This window comes from Molossus molossus, unplaced genomic scaffold, assembly GCF_014108415.1.
Source record: "Molossus molossus isolate mMolMol1 unplaced genomic scaffold, mMolMol1.p scaffold_m16_p_12, whole genome shotgun sequence".
Lineage (NCBI taxonomy): Eukaryota > Metazoa > Chordata > Mammalia > Chiroptera > Molossidae > Molossus > Molossus molossus.
Window position 1 is genome coordinate 20865774 of NW_023425347.1, and position 14981 is coordinate 20880754.

Sequence of the window (14981 nt, forward strand, 5' to 3'; positions counted from 1 at the left end):
TAGTGTTATAAGACCAAACACAAACTGCTAATGAACTAAAAATTTAAAAGTGTTAGATAATTAATATTACCTAAGGAAAGTCAAGCTGATTTTTTTTAATGTTTTAGGAAATTACCTTTTTTTTAATTTTATTTTTCAATAATAGTTTAGATTCAATATTATTTCTCAGTTTCACTTGTACAGCGTAGTGATTAGATAGTCATATACTTTACAAAGTGTTTCCTCCCCCCAATATTTCCAGTATCCACCTGGTGCCATACATAGTTATTACAATATTATTGACTGTATTTCCTATTAGGGAATTATCTTAAAGGATATTTTCTTAATACTCAAACTAGCACCATAAGAATGTAAGGCAAGCACAAGCTAAATTATACTAAAAATTACTAATGAGTACAGAGAAGTAATTCTTAAAACATATGTTGAGTACTTTTACCTAAAAAACAAAAGTATTACGACAAATTTTGCACCCTGGCAGGGTAGTCCAGTTGATTAGAGCATCATCCCGATACACCAAGGTTGCAAGTTCGATTTCCCATCAGGGCACATACAAGAATCAACCAATAAATGAATAAGTGGAGCAATAAATCTTTTTCTCTCTGTGTAAAAATCAATAAATTTTTTTAAATTATTTTTAAAAGACCAATTTTCCTGTCTAAAAAATAAGTTATCAAAAAAATAAAGTTAATAACACATGGTCAATTTAGTTAATGAAAAAAAATAATGCTATGAAAGGAGCAAGTCCTCCCCCATCCTCACATGCTATCTTGAAGCTAGGACTTGCCCATTAAACATGCAAAGGCAACTGCAAGGTATGGAAGAGTGGTTAAGAGCAGTATCTTGGGGTGACAGGGAATTCACTGCCTGTATAATTTAAGACACAATCGCTGCATTCTCACTTGTGAAGTAGGGATACCAACATTTCCTCATATCATGAGAACTAAGCAAGCACTAGGCCAGTGCCTGTCACAAAGAATTCAAATTATGGTGCCATTTAATATACATACAGATAGATCCAGTAACAGCTATAGATGTGTGCATGTGACGTCAATGCACATATTTCTTAGCTCAGTCCACAGGAGAGGACCCAGAAGCACGGCTTCACAGTGACAATGAGCACACCTAGCATCCAGACCTTCGATCTACTTCTAAACATAATTATCCCAATGAAAGGGATCGGGGCTCCTTGGAAAAGTGGTGCTTCCAAGGCTGGGGAAGGAAAAATATGAGAATAGAATATCTTGAGGTGCAGAAAATAAGAAAATGCTCAATAAAGAATGGGAGCATGTTAAGAAAACCCAGGAGTCAGCCTGAATGAGGTCCTATGATCAAAGTTTAAACAATAAGCAGTAAAATAAGTAATGATAGTACCAGACTAACTCTCACAGAATAAAAAAAAATCCATGAGTCCATACTGACATAAGTAAATGAGAAACAATAGCTTCCTTACACAAGAATTCCAATTAATGGATGTGGATGAAAGAAAACAAAAAATCATCACTAAGGAAATACTGCAGTAATAACTGCGGCAGAGAAGATCCATGGACAGACACTAGAATTAGTAGACAAAAAGGCTGAGAAAGAGGGTTATTTACTCATTACAATGAGAAAAATATTAACTTCACTGTGGAGCAATCTGGCAGACAAGGGTTGGCACACTAGTAATAAGATATACTGACATCATGAACCCCGATATGATGCACTGAGAATGATATAGTATGGCTTCTGTGCTCTTCTTGCCAAAAATGCACATATAACCTTATTCTAATCATGACAAAACATCAGACAAACCCAAGTTGAGGGACATTCTACAAAATGACTAATCAGTTTTCTTCAGAAGTTCAAGGGCATAAAAGACAAGAAGAAACTGAGGACTGTCACAGATTGGAGGAGACTAATGAGACATTACAAATAAATGGAAGGTTAGATCCTAGATTGGATCCTGGAAGAGAAAAAGGACATAAATGGGGAAACTAGCAAAAATCAAAAAAGATCTGTAGTTTAGATAACAGTACTGCACTAATGTTAACTTCCTAGTTCATTAATTATACTATAATTATGTAAGATGTTAACATTAGAAGAAGATGGGAGAAGGAATATGATGCGAACTCAGTACTTTTACTACGTTTCTGTAAGTCTAAACAAATCAAAATAGTTTTTAAAGCTTTTTTAAAAATATGAAATCCATAGTTATGTAGGCAATGAATATATAATAATCTTTTTGTTTGCCTTAAAAATCATTAAGTTATGCTAAAATATCCCTTATTTGCTGAAGTTAAAATACATACCTCTAAAAAACTTAGCTCTGAAAAATTTCATCAATAAAGTACATTACAGATCTTATTACCTGTAATTTTATATCCATAAGCAGCTAGTTGTCCAGCCATATATTCTCCATCTGAATTATTATGAGAACAACCCCATGTTCGTATCCAAATTTTCTGTATGCCTGGAATAGTGCTATTAAATAATCAATAAAAAAAAGAGTAAGTCTTATTAAAGGATTTTAAAAATAAAAAGCACTAGAGGATTTCTGGGTATATTATGCTATATATATATATATATTTTTTTTTTTTTTCACTGCAACCTATTCACAAGTTATTTATTAAAAGTATTTCATACATAAAAGTAGAGTCCGAAAATATAATAGTTTAGGTGGAAAAAAGGAGTTTCATCTTGGATTGCCCTAATAATTTATAATTAGACAGAAATTACCTTTAGGACATGTTCAGGACAAATTTGATAAACTTCAGTCATTTTTAAAATAGAAGCAAATTTTAAGTCTATAGATTTTAAAAGCTTAATGTTCCAAAAAACTAATTGAGTATACTAAAATTTCCAACAATTTACTAAATACATAGATTTGGCATATTAAAACTATACAAATACATAATCATTTCTGGCTAGGTGTACTGGGGGCTAGAAATCTAATAACGCAAACGGCACAATTATTCATTTGTGCCCAATGCCTTTATCAGAACCACAAGTATTTGTAAATTTGCTAAGAAAAATCAAATGCCCAAACCACCACTGTCTCATAAGAACCGTGAATTCCAATAAAAATTTTAATTTGGAAGTAATGCAAAACTATATACCAAATACAGTAATATCAAAGAGATGGGGGAGAGGGTCCTATCTATATGCCCAATACTGTCCTAGGCCTTGCCTTCAAGGAACATACAAAATTACTTTGCCAAATTAAAAAACATTCAAATAAAATAAAAAATCTACCCCGGCCAGTGTGGCTCAGTGGTTGAGCATCGACCCATGCACCAAGAGGTCGCCGGTTCGATTTCTGGTCAGGGCACATGCCCAGGTTATGGGCCAAGTCCCCAGTGGGGGGCATGCAGGAGGCAGCCAATGTATGTTCTCACTCATCAACGTTTCTCTCTCTCTTCTTTTCCCTTCCTCATTCTCTACAATCAATATAGAAAAAAAAATTTTTTTAAATAAAGAAATAAATAAACCTATATATTTCTTGTCAAAAAGTTCAAAGATTTTTTTAAAAGAGACATTAGGTATATCACATAGACTAGTACTACCAGCTTCTCCACTCGAATGAAACTGAATTTTAAAAAAAAGCTTAACACTTACCTATCACTTGGTGGACTGTCTTCCTCTCGCAAATGTTTTTGGGTATTTCGTCTTCGAACTTTTGGAACAATGTGCTTTCTTGCGAAATGCCTATCTTGTGGCTTTGAATCTTGCTGTGACACAATATCTTCTATGTCATCCAGTAGGGTATCACAGGATGCAGAAGGCATCTTCATCACGTAAAAAAGGTAAAAATGATATAAGCTTATGAGTCCATCAGAGATTCTGTTTAACATAGCATCACCTATAAAATATCCTTGCTGAACTTAAATCCTGTAAAAAATTCAGATTTAACTTTGCTTACAGAAAATGCAATGATAAAGAGACATAAGGAAACAATAAGACAAACCCCAATGATAGTGGGACATTCCAAGGTTCAAATGGAACTGTCTTCAACAAATCAGTATCATGGAGAAAAAAGTGGGAGAGGAACTATTCAAGATCAAAGGAAAATTAACAGTATAACAACTAAATGCAATTCAAGTTCTTGTTTAGATCTTATTTGTCAAACCAGCTGCAAGGCATTTGGGGAACTAGGGAAATCAGAATATGAACTAGGTATCAGATGATAGTAGAGTGCTATGGCACACATAAACTAATTACAAAATTATGCGGCACACCAAAAATATATTTTTTGCCAATCTGACAAAAAAATAGGTATAGTGTTGATTGATTTACAAAAAAAATAACAACAGTAATTGCCTACCCTTTTTGCTCCAAAGTGACTTTTTAAAAAATCAGGTGCCTACACTTGTATATAAGGACTTCTGGTACCAAGAATTAACCAATCAGACATAACATTATTATATGACAATTAAGATGCAACTCTATTATTTTCCTAAATTCTCTCAAACAAGCAGCATCTGGCCACAGCAAGCCCCATACCTCTTACTAAGTGGCCCCAGGCTTGGCACTAGGAACAACCACCTTTGGGTACACAGCTTGGCTTTGCCCGGGCACCTCCAAGCCCACAAGAAGCAGCCACTGGCAGATCACTTTGTAGCTTATGTCTGGTAGCACGGGGTAGAACACAGGTAGAGGCTGACCTTGCCCCAAAGCCAGCACACCCAGTGGACAGCTTGGGACCACATCAAAGTACCACCACCTAACCATCTCCACAAGTGACACACTCAAGAAATAGAGTCTGTGGGTACCAGAGCCCTGCTGATGTAAGTCTTGCTCTGTGTGCTGGGTCCCTACACAGCTGATCTTCCAAGGTATCAGAGGTCAGTGGTCAGTGGGCACAGCCAGTCCTTGCAGCTGATCAGCCTGAGTAAATCCTTCCCGTTAACATGTCAACAGCAATCAAGACTCAATTACAACAGAAGGGTGTACAGTCCACACTAGGGGTGTACCTCAAGGGCCCAGCTAGGGTGACCAGGGAGGCTGTGCCAATGGACCCTACACAACACCTACGACAATAGGCCACTCTAAGAAGACTAGGAAACATAGCAACTCTACCTAATACATAGAAACAAACACAAGGAGGCAGCCAAAATGAGGAGACAAACATGTCCCAAATAAAAGAACAGAACAAAACTCCAGAAAAAGAACTAAATGAAACAGAGATAAGAAATCTAACAGATGCAGAGTTCAAAACACTGTTTATAAGGATGCTCAAGGAACTTAGAGAGATTTTCAAGGAACTTAGTGAGAACCTCAAGAGCATAAAAAAGGACCAGTCAGAAATAAACAATGCACTAACTAAAATAAAGAATAATTTTTTTTATTTATTTATTTTATTTTTGTTACAGATGTTTCTCCTTTTTTCCCCCATTGACACTCTCCTCCCCATCCACCCCATACCATCCCCGGCTTTGTTGTCTGTGTCCACTGGTTATGCGTACATGCATATAAGTTCTGTGGTTTATCTTCCCTCCCCCCACAACCCCTTCTTCTGAGGGTTGTCAGTCTGTATTCTACTTCCATGTCTCTGGGTCTACCCTATTCCTCAGACTATTATGTTCATTATATTCCACAAATAAGTGAGATCATGTGGTATTGGTCTTTCTTTGCTTGGCTTGTTTCACTTAGGATAATATTTTCCAGGTTCCTCCACGTCATCTCAAAGGATAAGAGATCTTTCTTTCTTATAGCTGCATAGTACACCATTGTGTATATGTACCACAGCCTTTTTATCCATTCATCTACTGATGGACACTTGGGCTGTTTCCAGATCTTAGCTATTGTAAATAGTGCTCCTATGAACACAGGGGTACATATATTCTTTCTGATTGGTGTTTCAGGCTTCTTAGGGTATATTCTTAGAAGTGGGATCACTGGGTCAAATGGCAACTCAATTTTTAATTTTTTGAGGTAATACCATAGTGTTTTCCATAGTGGCTGCACCAGTCTGCATTCCCACCAGCAGTGTACCAGAGTCCCCTTATCTCCACACTCTCGCCAACAACTTGTTGTTTGATGAAATAAAGAATAATTTACAGGGAATCAATAGTGGAGTAGATAAAGCTAAGCAAACCATTGATTTGGAATGTAAGAAAGCAAAAAACATCCAGTCAGAACAAAGAATCCAAAAAAATGAAGATAGTGTAAGGAGCCTCTGGGACAACTTCAAGTGTACCAACATTCGCATCATGAGGGTGCCAGAAGGAGAAGAGAGAGAGCAAGAAATTGAAAACCTGTTTGAAAAAATAATGACAGGAAACTTCCCTAACTTGGCGAAGGAAACACACATACAAGTCCAGAAAGCACAGAGAGTTCCAAACAAGGTGAAGCCAAAGAGGTCCACACCAAGACACATCATCATCAAAATGCAAAAGATTAAAGACTAAGAGAGAATCTTAAAAGCAGCAAGAGAAAAGCAGTTAGTTACCTACAAGGAAGCTCCCATAAGACTGTCAGCTGATTTCTCAAAAGAATCTTTGCAGGCCAGAAAGGAATGGCAAGAGATATTCAAAGTGATGGAAAACAACAACCTACAACCAATATTACTCTATCCTGCAAAGCTATCATTTAGAATCAATGGACATATAGAGTTTCCCAGACAAGAAAAGCTAAAGGAGTTCATCACCACCAAACCAGTATTATCTGAAATGTTGACAGGTCTCCTTGAAGAAGAAGAACAAAAATATGAACAACAAAATGGCAATTAATACATATCTATCAACACTTGAATCTACAGTCCAGCCAGTGTGGCTCAGTGGTTGAGGATCAACCCATGCACCAAGAGGTTGCCAGTTCGATTCCCAGTCAGGACACATGCCCAGTATGTGGGCCCGATCCCCAGTGGGGAGCATGCAGGAGGCGGCCAGTCGATGTTCTCTCTCATCGATGTTTCTATCTCTCTCTCCCTCTCCCTTCCTCTCTCTCTAAAATCAATAAAGAAAAAAAAATGTTTTTAAACAACTGAATCTACAAACAAAATGAGCAAGCAGAACAGAAACAGACTTATAGATACAGAGAACTTTTTTTGGTTGCAAAATGGGAGGGGGCTGCGGGGGATGGGTGAAAAAGGTGAAGGAATTTAGAAGTACAGATTGGCTGTTAGACTGATAAATCTCAAAGGGAAGGGGGAGGGAGGGCAGAAAGAGATAAACCAAAGAACTTATATGCATATATGCATAACCAATGGACACAGATAATAGTGTGAGGAAGGCAGGAGGGAGGTGGGAGGAGGGAGACAATGGAGGGGGAGGGGGTGACATCTGTAATACAAACAATAAAGATAGTTTTAAAAAGAAAAAAAAGAAGATATACAGAGGGCTAATAAGCACATGAAAGAGAATCAACATTACTACACAGCTATCAGAATGGCTAAAATAAAAAACAGTGAGAACACTAAATGCTGGCAAGTATGCAGAGAAACTGAATCACTCACACAGTCCTGACGGGAATATAAAATGGTCTAGTTGTGTGAAAAAAAAAATTAGGTATTTTCTTTTATAAAAATTAATCATGGCCCTAGCCGGTTTGATTCAGCAGTTAGAGCGTTGGCCTGCAGACCAATGAGTCACAAGTTCAATTCTGGTCAAGGGCACGTACCTCGGTTGCGGTTCATCCCCAGTCCTGGTTGGGGTCGTGTGGGAAGGGACCAGTCGATGTGTCTCTCTCACATTGATGTTTCTCTCTCTGTCACTCTCTCCCTCTCTCCCTCTCCCTCCCTCCCACTCTATCTGAAGAGAAACAGAAAAATTTCCTCAGGTGAGGATTAAAAACAATACAAAACAAAAAAAAAATGAATCAAGCAACTACAATGCAAACTGGCAATTATATTTCTGAGGGCTTAATCCAAGAAATCTAAAGACTTATAATCACTCAAAAACCTGAACACAAATGTTTATAGTAGCCTTCTTTGTAACAGCCAACACCTGGAAACAACCCAGTTGTCCTTCGATGGGTTGTATAGTTAAACAAACTGTGGTACATCCATACCATAGAATAATATTCAGCAATAAAAAAGAATGTATTGTTGATACATGCAACAATTTGAATGAATCTCCAAAGAATTATGCTAAGTGAACACAGTCAGTCAATCCCAAAAGGTCATATACTATATGATTACATTTATGTACCACACTTGAGTTTGAAATAAAATTATAGAAATGGAGAACAAATACGTAGTGGTTGCCAGGGATTAGGGATTGGATAGGTGGGAGGAAAATGAATGTGACTATGAAAGGACAACATAAGAGATCTGTGTGGTGATGGAACTGTTCTACATTCTGACTATATAAATGTCAGTATCCTGTTTGTGATACTGTATTATAGCTTTGCAAGACATTACCACTGGGAGAAACTGGGTAAAGTGTACACCATCTCCACATAATATTTATAACTGTAAGTGAATCTACAACTATGTTAAAATAAAAAAATTAAAGAAAAAACTATCTCAGAAAAAAAAGATATACTACCAATACAATGCCCAGACATGAAGCAAGTACTCAGAGTCACCTCATTAACCACTCACAACTCCACAAGGTAGGCAGTGTTATTACCCTTACTGTGAAGAGCAGTCTGAAGCACAGAGAAGCTAACTTACCTGAGGAAGTACAGCAAGAATTCCCGAGCCCACACGCTGTGCGGCACACCAAGAGACCACTGTTCTCATTTGGGCTGCCCAAACCACTGGTAAGAATCCTATACTCGCCCTGGCCAGTGTGGCTCAGCAGTTGGAACATTGGCCTATGGACCAAAGAGTCCCGGGTTCGGTTCCTGCTAGGGGCACGTACCAAAAAAAAAAAAAAAAAATCCTATACTCTCCTCTGATCTCAGCCTTTCTGGTGAATTTTCCTTCTCTTCCTTTGCCAAATTCTCATCTTTCCATTAAAAACTTTTAATTAAGAGTGGCTTCTAGCCAGGCTCATTTTGTGCCCTATAATGTAATATACTACTCTATACAATTATGACAAATTATGCCCTGCAAATCAGACAAGCCTGTGTTCAAAACTCAGCTAGCTTTACATTGTTAGTAAGAACAGAAGATTACAAATAACCCCAAATGGCAATCAATCAAGGACTTGCTAAATTATAGTTAACATACATACCACATAGTCATGGAGGGACTGTCAATCACAGGCCTCCTCCTTCCCTAGACACAGGAATGGGGCACATGACCCAAGCCTCCCACAGTAACCCATCCTCCTGGCCACAGTGATTGGGTTCGGGGTTGGCTATGACAAGCCCAGCCAATCAGAATCATCCCGAGGGCTTCTGTGTCAGAGCTAACAGATGAGATGGCTTCTCTTTTCACCTAGGTGTCTAAGGTGGGAGGATGTCAATTTGATGATGATGGAGACCATCTGCCAGTCACAGGGCAGAAGAGTACCTAAGGAATGAAGACTAATAGAGCTGGCCAGATAAAGAGCCATACTGACATTATTTGAGCACCTGGATCCCACCAATGCCTGAAGCCCAATGCTGCCTCACTCTGCCCAGTCATGTGAACCAACACATTTCTTTTGTGGTTTAAATTAGTTTGAGTTAGGTTTTCCGCTCTTGCAAACAAGAACCCTGACCAACTCAGCAAACGAGGTACGGTGAAATGAATTAAGTTAGTCTTTCTCAAATTGGTTCTATCTATTTGAGATATTAATTATAAGTGAGAAAACGGTTCTGTGGTCAAATTAATTTAGAAAATTCTGCCTCCTTATAGATTCCCAGCATGCATTAGTAGAGCAAAGACTATGAAGAACTTCATGCAGTGAAAAAAAAAACTCTCTCGGCCAGTATGGCTCAGTGATTGAGTGTCATTCCAGGGACTGAGTGGTCCCGGTTCCATTCCAGGTCAGGGAACATGCCTGAGGTTGCAGGCTTGATCCCCAGCAGAAAGCGTGCAGGAGGCAGCCAATCGATGTTTCTCTCTCACATCAATGTTTCTATGTCTCTCTAAAAAATCACTAAAAACATTATTTTTTTTAAAAAGACACAAACTCATTTATCTTAGAAATTTTCTGAAAATTAATTTCTCACAGATCATCTCTTATAAGGCTAAAAAGATGGTATTGAAAACAACTTGAATGAAGCTGACCTCAGACGCCCTCTCACATTCTGTACAGATGGATGACTTCCTTCGTTTACCCAGTAGTTGTTCTTTGCCCATGTACTCAGCTTACCAGTCTGTTACTATGAATAACTGTCCACCTCCCTAAGAACAATCCTTGTACTCTGACCTACTCAAGCAAAAATTTCCAGCAAGGCTCCCTTTCCTGCATCTTCACTAATTGTCTCCCCACTCAATCATTATTATCAGGATATAAACATACTACTATTTCTCCCATTTGAAAAACAATAGCCTTATCTTGATCCCATTTCCTCCATTTACTGTCTCCATCACATTTCTCTTCTTTAAAGGGAAACTCCTAGGGAAAAAAAAAAAAAGGGAAACTCCTTGCAAGAGCTATCTATATTTACAATCTCCAATTTTCCCCTCCCATTCTCTAATAAACCAGGCTTTCACCACCCCCATCCCCACTCCAGCAAAATTGCCTGTAATAATTTCAGTGACTTCCCAACAGTATATACAGTGATCAATTCTCAGTCACCTTATATGACCTCATCTGTAGGACACCACACTCTCCTTCTACCTCATTAACTGCTCTCAAGGGCTCCTTTCCTCCTCTTCTCTCAACTTCTCACCACTGAAATGGTCCCATGGTTCTGTTACAGGACTTCTCTACTACACAGACATACCCTGTGCTCATCTGATCCTGTGGCTTTGCAATATCAACTATATGCTTATATAACTGGTCCCAATCCTCTCCTGAACTTCAGACTCACACGTCCAACTGCCTATTCAACACCCTTAATAGTTATTTCAAACTTAAAACATCAAAAGGAGAACTCTAAATCTTCTCCCCATCTTTCCCCACACACAACCACCACCAAACACTATACCAGACCCTTCTACAACGTTCCCCATCTCATTTAAGGGCAATCCCAATCTTCTACCTGCTCAGAATTCTAAAAATCCTGGAATTCTCTCCCTAATCCAAAGCACCAACAAAACCCTGTTGGCTCTGTCTTCAAAATATATTCAGAATCTATTTTTCACCCTACCCACTGTTATATTCTTGGTCCAAACCAATAACTCTTGCCTAGATTATTGAGTTAGTCTCCCTGCTTCTACACTTAATTCCCAAAGGATATTTAAGCATAGAAGTCAGAGATTCCTTCAAAACCTTCTAATGTCTTCCACCTCAGAATAAAAAGCCAAAATCACTACACAGATCTACAAGGACATATGTAATCAGCTTCCTGTTACCTCTCTGACCTTACTGCCTGCCACTCTCGCCATCACTCCACGCAGCCACATGGGCCTCCTTGCCAGTTCATACCTACCAGGGACACCCTCATCTCAGGATTATATTCTTGCCTGGAACGTTCTCAAGCCCTTCGGGACTGTTCAAATGTCACCAGGGAGAACTTTCTGAGCAACTCCCATACCTCACCACATATACATAAACTTCCTATCCCTGTTCCTCACCTTGTTTTCAGACCATAACACTTCATTACCTGCCTAAATATTGTCATTACTTTGTTACTGTCTATCTCTTTCTACTAGAATATACTCTGTGAGGGTAAAGGTTCTGTGTGCTTTGTTCACTGTTTTAGCCCAGGGGAAGCCTAGAACTACATCTAGCATATTACACTTCCTCAATAAATATTTTTTACTGTATTCTGCCCAGTTTAACAGAGTATGGCCCCTAGCTATTCCCTCTGTCACCTCCCACTCTGTACCAACTACACTAACCTTTTAGATATTCTCTGAGTATGCCAAACTAGTTTCTGACTCAAGGGCCTTCACAATTGCTCCTCTTCTGCCTGGAATATCATCCCCTAGATATCTGTATGGTTTGCTACCTTAAAAAAGTTTTTTTAAACACAAGAGAGAATACAACATCCTACAGTACTGTAACATATATAGGTGATTTATTAGAAGAGTTTTTATAATATCAACTACCCAAGTCCCATTCTGAACTAGAATCTCCAGAAGTGGAACTTAGGGATGTGAACGTAAAACTTGCCCAGGTGATTCCACTAAACACCTTGATTGAGAACCACTATTCTCCTGCAGCAGAAGTTCTCAAACTTGAGTGTTCATTGTATTCACCTGAGGAGCTTTTGAAACGTATAAACAATTAAGCCCCATATCAGCTGAATCAATCTATAGAACAGAGTCTGGACATCAATATTTTTTTAAACTTTCCAATAATTCCCATGTGTGTAGTCACAGTGATGAAACAAAGTTCTACACCAGTTGTAGTTATACTGTGGTTCCCAGACCAGCACAATCAAAATCACTGGGAGACTAGTTAGAAGGGAAAAGTCTTGGGCCCTACTATAGACCTAATGAACCAGATATTCTGAGTAAAGCCCAGCAAGCTTTAACAAGAAAGCATTCCAGATGATTTTGATGTACACTAGAGTTTGAGAAATCACTGTCCTAGAGTTATTATTTCATAAAAATCAGCTAGCATGCTTCTCAAAAACACATTACATAGCCCTGGCCAGTGTGGCTCAGTTGGTTGAAGCATCACTGTCCTGTACAGCAAAATGTTGTGGGTTCGATTCCCAGTCAGGGCACATACCTGGGTTTTGAGTTCAATCACCTGGTAGGGGTGGATACAAGAAGGCGGCCCATGGATGTTTCTCTCTCACATGGATGTTTCTCTTTCCCTTCCCCTCTCTCTAAAATCAGTAAGCATGTCCTCAGGTGGGGATTTAAATACACACACACACACACAACCTAGTCGGCTGATTTTCAACAAGGATGCCAAGAAAATTCAATGGGGAAAAGAATACTCTTTCCAACAAATGGTACTGGACAGCCACGTGCAAAGAACGAAGTTGGATTTCTACCTCATATCATATACAAAAATTAATTCAAATGGATCACAAACCTAAATTTGAAAGCTAATACTATAAATCTCTTAGAAGACAACACAGGCATGAATCTTCATGACGTTAGATTAGGCACTGGTTTCTTAGTTACGACACCAAAAGAAGCAACAAGAGAAAAAAAGACAGACTGGACTTCATCAAAATAAAGACTTTTATATTTCAAGGGATACCATCAAGAGAGTGAAAAGACAACTCCACACAATGGGAGAAAAGATTTGCAAATCACACATCTGATAAAAGTCTTGTATCAAAATAAGTTTTTTTAAAGAACACAATTCAGCAACCGAAAAACAAATAACACAGTATAAAATATGGGGAAAGGATTTGAATAGACATTTCTCCAATGAAGATACACAGATGGCCAATAAGCACATGGGAAGATGTCAACATCATTAGCTTATCAGTAAAATACAAATCAAAACCATGAGATATCCCTTTACACCCACTAGAATAAAAAACAAACAAACTGTGGATTAGAACACCCAGAGAAAGAGAACAGAAAAGAGAAAAAGGTACAGGACCACGTCTTGAGAAACTCCAAATTTCACTGTCAAATAGGAGAGAACCAGCTTTTAATGGAAACCAAGAAGCAACCACCAGAAAAGGAGCAAATCAGTTGGTCATAGAAGGCAAAGGCAGAAAGCATGTCAAAGAAGTGGACACAGTCAGTGCAACTTACTGTAGATGAAAGGTTAAGTAAAATAAATAACAATGTTTCTTGCATTTAGTGACATGGCAATCATAGCATTCCCACACAATGATGGTGACAAAATTACTAAGAACTAGGGCTATCTTTTTGCACATCATGTGTACCGTGTCATTCAAACGTAAACGGTTTAAAATAAATGAGTACCTTGATTATCAGCAATCAGTCTCAAATCCTCTTGAAAGATGAGTCTGGAAAATAAAAATTGATTAGAAAAAGGAAGCTCACAACAAGTTCATAAAACCACAGTAAGGACTCTTTAAAATTACCTGAAAGGGATTACCCTCCATAAAAGACTGTCTTATAAAGCAAGGTTAAGTATGCTCCATACTACTTCCAACTTCTTACTGACTAGGCAGGTGTGCTAACATCTGCGCTGACTGAAATCCAGCGTCTGGCCATAGTAATAAATACCATCCAGCACTAGAACACACCTGCATGATTCAAGTGATACCAACAACTGCAAAACAGGAACAAGGCGATTAAGTACAAGCATCCAGATCACCTTCCATCCGAGAGACACGTGTCGCCCAATACTCTGAGGTTGATTTTACAAGTACACGAGACAGAAAAGTGAAAACACAAGACACCTACTCTGACGGCTACCTTCAGTTTAAATTCTTAATGAGATCAGCTCTGTGAAAGCTAAGTAACTGCGACAGCCTCCTCCGGTCCCGCAAAATCACTAACGATGAAAATGACTAACGATGAAGTGAATCTTGGCAACGAAGAACCAGATCCCTTAAATACTCCCGATAGCCCTGCAGCACCTGAGGTCAACGACCCTGTCCTCACTTTTGCCAGCGCTACCAGCCTCCCTGTTCCCCCATCCCAGCTGGCAAGTCCCCTTTTAACTGCGAAACAAACCATCAAAGCCCGAGAAAGGCTGAAATTGGGGAAACAAGACTCCGTGATAAAAAGAGCTCCGGCCACCCTCTGCCCCACACGGACCCACCCACTACCCTTACCCAATAGTCGCGAAATAACAAACCAGTCCAAAGGGAGACTCGCCGCTCTCCGGATGCGCGCAGACTTCAGATGGAGCTCGCCATGACACCTGCGTCCCGCCACATTCAATTGCGCATGCCCGGAGACGGTGGCCCGGAGAGATCAAACCTCATCATTGCCGGAGCGCGACTTCTGCCTTAATTTGGTAATGGTTACGCCTACATTTCCTCTGGTTTACGGAAGCAAAAATACACCCCCGCAGCATCGGGTTCCTAGGATCGCTGAATAGCTCACTTCTAAGTTCTTACTATGTGTCAGTCACTGTGTTAAGGTAAGGGCTTTGCATAAACATCTCCCGACTTATTTATTATTA

General features: G+C 39.0%; 1 protein-coding gene across 1 annotated transcript in view; it reads right to left on the minus strand.

Annotated features, from left to right (window-relative positions):
- Positions 1-14717, minus strand: part of CDKAL1 (CDK5 regulatory subunit associated protein 1 like 1) — a 621394-nt gene extending 606677 nt beyond the window's left edge. The window contains exons 1-4 of the mRNA XM_036255396.1: positions 14652-14717; positions 13808-13851; positions 3595-3764; positions 2348-2460 (exon numbers count right to left, since the gene is read on the minus strand). Of these exons, the coding sequence (XP_036111289.1) occupies positions 2348-2460; positions 3595-3764 (283 nt within the window). The 5' untranslated portion in view covers positions 13808-13851; positions 14652-14717. The remainder of the gene's footprint in view (positions 1-2347; positions 2461-3594; positions 3765-13807; positions 13852-14651) is intronic.
- Positions 14718-14981: the final 264 nt, after the last annotated feature.